Genomic DNA, 9,047 nt, shown 5'->3' on the forward strand with positions numbered 1-9,047 from the left:
TTTTTAAATATCTTAAGAATTTGATGATTTCATGTTTTCAACTAAAACCTTGTGTTAAATGATTTTCAAACTTGTGTTAAAAGGTTTTAAATTGAAAAAAGTTGGGTGTTGAGCTAAAAAAATGGCTCAACCGGTTCAACCGGTCGACCGGTTGAGGGAGGCCAAAAAATTTCTCTCTCTCCCAATGGCCTTCTCTTCCCGGTCAAGGTTGAACCTCAACTGATTAAGGTCCAGTTGAGGCCCAACGATCACTTGCCAAACATTAAATGCTAACGGCTAGTTAACCGGTCGAACCCCCAACAACTAGCTTTCCTTTTTTCTTCTATAAAAAGGCTTCAATCTTTATTGTTTCATAAGTTTAACATTCCCAAACCTTTCTTAATTATATTTGAGCCTTGGAAAAGTGTTTTTGAGTGCACCATTATTCTATAACTTGCATATCCTTAGTGCACCATTCAATCCTAATTTTTCTTATATCATTTGAGTTTAAAGTTTTTGTGTTAGGATTTTTGAGAGATCATTCGTTTGTAAATCTTTAAGAGGAAGTTTCTCAAGTGTAGGGTATCACTTGAGGGGTTGTTCAAGAGTGGGATATCTCTTGAGAAGTGTAAAGGGTGCTTGGAGCCAAAAGTCCAAGAGGGTGAATTGGAACTATAATCCAATTGTATTGCTTGAAGGCTTGATTTGGAAGCCTTGGATTAGTGGAACCTCAAGTTCAGGATTGAAGCTAGAAGAGAGTGGATGTAGGCCGGGTTGTACCGAACCACTATAAACTCTTGTGTTTGCATTCTCTCTTCAATATTCTTTAATTTATATACAATTGTTTATATATTAATTATTATATACTTGCATATAATTGTCTTTTGCATTCACTTGTTTTAATTTGCGAAAAGAGACCATCACGCTATCCCCCTCCCCCCCTCCCCATCTAGGGTGATTACCATAGGTTGGATTAATCTCAATTTTTTAACAACAACAATTCAAAACAAAATCTCTAAAGTCTTCTCTTTGGATTATAGTTTCAAAGCACCCTCGAAATATAAAAATGAAGAAAAGACTCTTAATTTACAACATTTGTTCGAACGAAGTAAAAGAAAAAAACCAAATGAAGTATAGAAAAAAACTAGAATCAAGGCGCACTAAAAGATATGCAAGTTTTAAATCAAAATGCACTGTAAAACACTTCGGTAGGCCCCATATATATTTAATAAATATTTTGAAATGTCAACCTTATAAAACAATAAAATTTGAAAGTCTTTTTTTTTTTTAGGAGTTTAGAGCTCAAACTAGCCATTAAGCACAATTTTAGGTCAACTAATTCGATCAATCATTAGCCGTTAGACAAGTAATTGTTGGAGGTTAGAATATCAACCAACCCTCGACCAATTGAGGTTCTATTGCAACCGGCTAGACATATGATACTAGAGGCGAGAGGGTGCAAAATACACCTTGATCTATCAAGCCCAACCAACTCAACAGGTTCTTTAAGCCCTCGACTAATTGCGGTGTAAAGTTTTTAAACAACCTAGTTCAAGGTTTGGAACTTTCAACAATCTATGTTTAACTTCTTAAAGCCTTTTACGACAAATTTAAAATGAATTTTACTCAGAATTTTAGCAAAAATATGAAATCATAAACTAACCAAATATTGGTTTAACAAATAATTTACAAGTTGTCGTTTTGTCATAAAATAAGTCTCAATGGTCATACTTATAATATTTCATAGAATATTAAATGTTGGGAACATTATCAGTTCAATCAGTTGATTGCTTTATTAACAAATTACCAATTACTAGCATTTGTAGGTAATTCATAAGATTCAATTGACCAATCAATTGTATAAATGATTAACTAATTGCTCAATCAAATAACTAAGGTAAATTGGGTGACCACTATGGTCCACTAATCATTCACTTTGGTCATTGGCCAACTATCCAAGTAATACAAAAATGAAAATGTTACACAAGTGAACTTTAATATTTAGAGTCCGTTCAATTTGAATGTTTAAGATTGAAAAATTACTTTTAATGATGAAAATATATGCTAACACATAAGTTTTAATATTTTAAAGAATTACGATGATCACAAATTATGATAGACTTAGTATATCAACAATATACTTAGTAGATTGGCTATCAATTTGGCAATAAGGTAACAACTTCGTGATTAGAAAAAATGCAAGATCTCATAAAAATGACATGTGTCATGAGTCTATTTAGAAGCTATTACTATTTGTTGTGTAACAACTCGTGTCATAGACTCTATAAATGGTTGAATAGAAAGAAAAAGATAGGATTAGAGTAAGATGTTGGATACCTTTATTTACTAAAAATATTTATCTCACACATTGATTTTTACTTTCTTTTTTATTGTGAGGAGAATTTTTGGCTCTTACAAATTGACATCATCTACAAGAACAACAAAAAATGGTCAATCTCTCATCAAAATGTAAAGTAAAAAACCTTAGTGCAAGATAATATACATTAACATTTGTAACTCCATTTAAATCTCATATCAAGCTCTCACCTCATAATAATATTTACGAGACAAGATTTTTCTAGTTTAAATATTTATTTACTCATAGATTTATTAACTATAGTTATCATTTAAAGTTTTTATACATAGAAACTCATTTGTTATAAAACCACTTATTATTCTTATTATTTTATTTTTACAGGCTTACATAATCTCTCTAATATTTGTTGAATATGCTAAAATAAAATTTAAATTGCATGATCATCCATTAAAAATGTAGCTAAAGGTCATAAAAATTCAATCTAAAAATTGTCTCATAAAAACTCTGGGTAAAAATTGATTGAGAAATAATTGAAAATAAAAAAATATTTATTAAAAAAATAAAAAACAAATGAAGAAATGAAATATATTTTAGTATAAACTTCAAAAATAAATTATGTATTTAAATACGAAGATTCAAAGTCAAACAAATTTAAAGGAATAGAATCCAAATGATCAACGATGAGTTATTTGCTGCTAAGTGGAGTCGCCCACTAACAAGAAGAAGGAGAGTCCTTTACCATGGTGAGCATCAGCTGCACCACTCATGAGTATGACCATTTTGACAAATCAACTATCGACTTCAAGACTTCTAAGGAGAATTTTATGATTCATATAAAATAAATCTTATTTTTCATAAGAATTATTAATAATGCATAAATAAATTATTTTAAAAAATTAGCATTCAAACAAAAGGAGTGGTTTTTGATTTAGTATGTTTTTTTTTTAATAAAAAAAGAGTCTAAAATTTTAAAATTTAAAAACAACAAAGACAATTTAAGGAAAAATCCGGCACATATTTGAATCTAAAAATGAAAAATAGTAAAAATCATAAAATTATATAAATTAATTGCTAATTAAATACTTGAAGACAATTTGGCAATTTCGTAGTAATTTTTTAATGGACAACAGGTGGGATGGGCCCACCAGAGATGCCATGATCTCATCGGACGGTTGAGATAGTTGGGAGTCAAAGGCAGTAAGCAGTGAAACGACTGAAACGAAAGAGAGGAAATGATTTCCGATTTCCCCCCAAAGCCCGCCCAATGTGAGAGAAAAGGCAGAGCCGGGAAATGTTTTTGACTTCCCAAATTTAAAACAAAAACCCAAACAAAAATCAAATTCCAAATTCCAAACTTCAATGCCATGGCAATTCTCAGAACCGCGCAACTTATAGCTTTTGAATTTATGGGAAATGGCGCTATTTCTTACTCTCGCTCGCTACAAAATCACTTCCTAATCTCAAACCACTCCCTCCGTCCTCCCCTCTCTTCTCTTCTCTCTCTGCAATTACACTCCCTTCCCATTTCCGCCTAAATCCTCCAACTACGAGGGCTATGGCGGATCAGGAGAACTCCGTGCGGATCACAAGGGCAGCCAAGAAGAGGGCCGCTGCTGCCATGGCCGCGTCAGATTCACTGCAGCTTCCGCCCAACAAGAAGCGTGTGGTCTTGGGGGAGCTTCCCAATTTATCCAACGTCGCTGCCACTCCGGCTGCTGTGCCCGCTTCTGGAGCCCAGAAGCAGAAGTTTAGGCCCAAGAAGAAGGAGAAGGTGAAGGCGGCGGTGGTGGCGCCTGATGTTGGTGCCAAGTCGGATGATCCGCAGATGTGTGGGCCTTACGCTACTGACATTTACGAGTATCTTCACAGCATGGAGGTAAGGAGGGGTCTCTTGTTTCTTTGATTTGGATAGTTGGAACTTGTGTAGTTATAATATCGGGTCAGGGTGCTTGTTTCTTATTCCATTTCGTCAGATGGTTTGTTGGGTGAGAAAATTGGAGAAAGGAATTTTCGATTCTGTGTTTGGTGATGTCTTTGTTCCCAAAGACGAAAATTTCACCTAGGTTGAACATGGCAATCAATCGTAAAATTCACATCATTTCTTGGTGTCGGGTTTAATTTGATTATGGGCATTGGAAATGGGGTTTTTCTGTTTGAACCAATTGGGGCTGATTTTCTTGACGGGGTCTTATTCAGATGGAGCCAAAGAGAAGACCATTGCATGATTACATTGAGAAGGTTCAGAAGGATGTGAGTCACAATATGAGGGGGATTTTGGTGGATTGGTTGGTGGAGGTTGCAGAGGAATACAAGCTTGCGTCTGACACTTTGTATCTGACCATTTCTTACATTGATAGATTCTTATCTTCAAAAGCTCTCAACAGGCAGAGGCTCCAGCTATTGGGTGTTTCTTCAATGCTCATTGCTGCGTAAGCATCCAAGCCCTTGATGTAGTTCCTTCTTTTGTTAAGGCTGTGTTTGGTTTAGGAAGTTTGGAGAAAGAAAATTAGATTATGAGGATGCGTTTTTTTTTCTAAACTTGTCTTACGGAGAGAAATTTTTTTTAATTATTTTTTCTTCTATTTTCTTAACTTTTTTCCACCTTTTTCATTGTCAATAGTATTTTTCAATAACCAAACATAGTCTAAAGCCTTTTTAATCTTGTCACTTTGGTTTGAAAATTATTGCTAATAGTTCTTTATCTCTATGTGATAAGTAGAAAGTATGAAGAGATCAGCCCTCCACACGTGGAAGATTTTTGTTACATAACAGACAATACATACACCAAAGAGGAGGTGAGTTTGCATCTATTTTCCTTTTATTTTTGTTTGATTTTCTTTACCAAATCTGCCTCTGGAATTTTATTCATATTACCAATTTCATTAAAGCTGTTTTGGTCATGAATATGAAGGTGGTGAAGATGGAGGCTGATATTCTAAAATCTCTTAATTTTGAAATGGGCAATCCCACAATAAAGACATTTCTCAGGTAAGATCACAGTCCATACACCATAATCCTAGTCTGTCATAATAATTGAAATGTTTTGCAGTTGTGTAATTGATGTGATGTTTCATTGAACTAAGCATTGCTCTTTTCTTCTTTTGGTTTGCAGACGGTTCACCAGGATTGCTCAAGAAAATTACAAAGTAAGACAATCATCTCTCATCCTCTTTTATGTGCTGGAGATGGGAGCTTGAGTTATTGACTTATTAGTTGCATTTTGTCTATGCAGACTCCCAATTTGCAGTTGGAGTTTCTGGTTTATTACCTTGCAGAGCTAAGTTTGTTGGATTATGGATGTGTGAAATTCTTACCTTCCATGGTAGCTGCATCAGTTATATTTCTTTCAAGATTCACACTCCGTCCAAAGACACATCCTTGGGTAAGATGCTGACAATGTGTTTTGATAAATTTGATTTCTTGTTTGAAAAAGCGAAGTGAAATATAAATTGTGTATGTCATGCAGTGTTCAAGTCTGCAACATCATTCTGGATATAAACCATCAGAGCTGAAGGAATGTGTTCTAATTATACATGATTTACAACTGAGTAGAAGAGGAGGTTCTTTGGTGGCAGTAAGAGAGAAATACAAGCAGCATAAGGTATATATAGTTTTGAATATCTTACTCCTTTTGATACAAATGGAAATAAGGTAGAATGGGTAATCTGATTCAAGTTAATTTCCTTGAACAGTTCAAATGCGTGGCAACATTGTCTTCCCCCTCAGTGATACCGGTTTCTTATTTTGAAGATATTAAAGAATGACAATTATGGTGTGATGCGGTGTTTCAATTGACAATGAATCTGTGGGATATTCACCTTTTGTAAAGCTTGGAATTACAATAGAGGTTCCTGCACCCCTGCACCAGAAGTCTTAACATTTTAGGTTGATTAGTTGATCTTATTGATGGAAGGGAACCTTGGGTCGGATTGAATTCTTTGCCATGGACAAATGGTTTTTGTGCCAGTTTTTCTCATCTAATGCTGGGAGACATCTATCTGGAACTTGAATAGGCTGGTGGGCGCTAGCAATCATTGATAGTTATCCCCTTCAAGGATAGAAGTTTTATTAGATTTTAAATTCCTATCATAGATGATGTTGACATAAAAAAAAATTGCTTGGTTCTGTTTATAGCTCCAGTTTGTAATGCTGCATGGTGAACTTGTATGCTTGAATTTTGAAGCCTCCAATTTCAGGATCTTAAAATGATGTACAAGTCAAATATTGATGAATCAATATCTACCTAGAGAAGCATTACTGTCACTCATTCTCCAATTACCCAGGAGTTTGACTGTTTTAATTCTAGGCATTTCAAACAACTATCTCCATTGGTTGATCTTTGAATGCTGGCTTACATTTTATTTTTATTTTTTAGTCGATCTTGGAGGCAATGTGGTGATTGTGATACACTGCTGGTGATTGATAAAATCAGAGGATGTTATGTCATTTCTGAAGCATCTTTTATTTTAAACCATTCAAGTTGCAAAAAATAATGCATGGCATTATCATTAAAATGGGCCATGGCATGGCATTGTGAATTGTGAAACTGAAAACAGTTGGTAAGTATAAATGAATATGAATTTTTTGTTTTCTGCAGATTTGAGTTTCATGAGATCTTGTAAAGATCAGGGATGTTGTGATGGAAGGGATTGGGGAAACTCAGACTATTATACAAAATGATGGCTGAGAAAATGTAAGTAAATTGGCAATGCCAGAAGAGGAGAAAAAAGGAAGTAGTTGGTCTTTGGCATTAATGATTGAGGTTTGTCTAGCTTGAAAGTACTTCCATTGAAGTATACCGTGATTTTTCAGTTTGCAAGACAATTCCTCCTGGTTCTTGGAGATAAGGAAAGCAAGAGGTATGAGTCATATAACTGGCATTTGGCCTAGTAAACTATAATGGATTCACATCTACATTTTCTGTTATGATTGCTTCATTTATATCCAGAAAACTGGCTAGATTTTAAAGTTATGTTTGGTTTTTGGAAAATACTAAGGAAAGAAAAAAAGATGTAAAGAAAAATGATTTTTTTATGTTTGGTTATTCTATGAAAAGTATAAAAGAAAATAAAATATAATTAAAATTAATTAAAAACTTATGTATTTTTAAATTATTTAATTTTTATATTGATGAGTTAAAATAAATAAAATGAACTTAAAGTAAAAAAAAAAAAATTATTGACTTTTAATTTATTTTTTATTTTTCTTCTCTTTTTCTTTTGTATTTTCTTTCCCTTGTATTTTCTTTCAAATTTTATGGAATCAAACATAGCAATGTTCAGGTCTAGCAAGGATAAGAATCCACTCAAGCAATTCTTGGACTACAATAGTAGGATGATATAGGCATACAATTTTTGAAGCAAACAGCAGCAAGATTGGAAGGCGTGGTTTTCTGAGATAATGATTCAAAGAAATTGGCCATTATTCAGGCGTTAAGATAGAGTAGAACCCTGCAAAAACTGAAAGCTAGAAAATTGTTTTCTTTTTCTTACCATTCCTTCTCTTTTTATTGGGGAGAACCTCCACCCGTGGGACGTTGGATCTTGTATGCATGTAGACCTGCATAAGCTTCTGGTTGCTGATTAACAAAGACACAATGGATATTGAGAAGGATCAAAGTCGGAGATCCAGGTCGAGTTGAGGGTAGTCTGATGGTTGTTTGCAGTAGGGCGGTTGAGAGTTCATGCGAAAACTTCCTGGCCATATTAAATTTGTTGCTTCTTCAGGGACCACTGATGTCCAGGGCAAACCAAACCCATTGCTAGCATCACTGAATCGAGCCATCATAGTTGGAGCTTCTCTAAATGGTTTGTGCACAAGTGAGTGAGGCCGAAATCCCAGTGATCGGACAGATGGATTACATGGGGGCAAACCCATGATTCCCATCATCCTCTGAGATTGGTACCTTTTAACTGCTCCTCTCTCCCTTTTGTGTGCATTCTGGTGGCCACCCAGTGCTTGGGAACTAAAGAATTTCCTCATGCAGAAGTTGCATGAGAAGACCTTGTTGGAAGCAGATTCTGGTTGAGACTCCTTGTTTCCAGCCATCAGAGCATCATTTCTGCCGACCCCCAAGGTAAGCCACACTTTTGAATCATCATCCCCAGTGTCCCCATAATCATTGTTATCTGCTTCTGATCTACTCTTCTGATTGTTAGCTGATAGCTCTGCTATTTCTTCTCTCGGGAATGTCATTTTCACAATAATCAAAGTACAGGGGGATGGCTAAGAAGAGACTCTGTGAGATGATGGTAGTCACTCATAAAGGGGGCTGAGCCAATAGACAAGATGAGAGAAGGAATAAAAATGGAGAGGTGATGGATTATCATGTATCATACTTGGAAGTGGAGTGGAAATGGATATTTTTCAATTTTATCGTGTCCTTGTCCGTGGCCCCAATTAGATGCCTGATATTTCCAGAAATATGCTTATGTCAAGGTTTAGTCTCCACTCTTCACCATTTCTGATTATTTGTTTCACTTTTTTTCCAACTCCTGTTGTTGTGGGAGTACCTTATGCTCTTGACTTCTACATCCATCGAACTTTTTCCATCACAATCAAATCTGAATCTTGAAAATTGTAATATCAACTGTCTGCCATGGACTTGTTGCTTTGTTATCAGTCCTGGTTTGAACTTGGGACAAATAAAGATGTGCTGGCTTTGTCTGAATTCCAGAGTCTACATCCCTCATTCACACATAGGCATCATCTCATGCCCTTCACCTTCCATGAATTAATTCGAGCCTAGAGT

The 9,047-nt window shown here is 35.0% G+C and overlaps 2 protein-coding genes across 2 annotated transcripts; one reads left to right on the forward strand and one right to left on the reverse strand.

Annotated features, from left to right (window-relative positions):
* The first annotated feature begins 3,527 nt into the window (after positions 1-3,527).
* On the forward strand, positions 3,528-6,559 carry LOC100250548 (putative cyclin-A3-1). The gene is made up of 8 exons (XM_002285038.5): positions 3,528-4,172; positions 4,493-4,725; positions 5,016-5,091; positions 5,208-5,284; positions 5,409-5,442; positions 5,529-5,678; positions 5,763-5,897; positions 5,989-6,559. Exons 1-8 carry the CDS (start codon positions 3,852-3,854, stop codon positions 6,058-6,060), a joined length of 1,098 nt encoding a protein of 365 aa, XP_002285074.2. The 5' UTR covers positions 3,528-3,851; the 3' UTR covers positions 6,061-6,559.
* A 1,350-nt stretch (positions 6,560-7,909) lies between these two features.
* Positions 7,910-8,534, reverse strand: LOC100854834 (zinc finger protein 4). Its single transcript, XM_059734303.1, has one exon. The coding sequence runs from the start codon at positions 8,489-8,491 to the stop codon at positions 7,910-7,912; it is 582 nt and encodes a 193-aa protein (XP_059590286.1). The 5' UTR covers positions 8,492-8,534.
* Positions 8,535-9,047: the final 513 nt, after the last annotated feature.

Source organism: Vitis vinifera, chromosome 18 (genome assembly GCF_030704535.1).
Source record: "Vitis vinifera cultivar Pinot Noir 40024 chromosome 18, ASM3070453v1".
Taxonomy (NCBI): Eukaryota; Viridiplantae; Streptophyta; class Magnoliopsida; order Vitales; family Vitaceae; genus Vitis; species Vitis vinifera.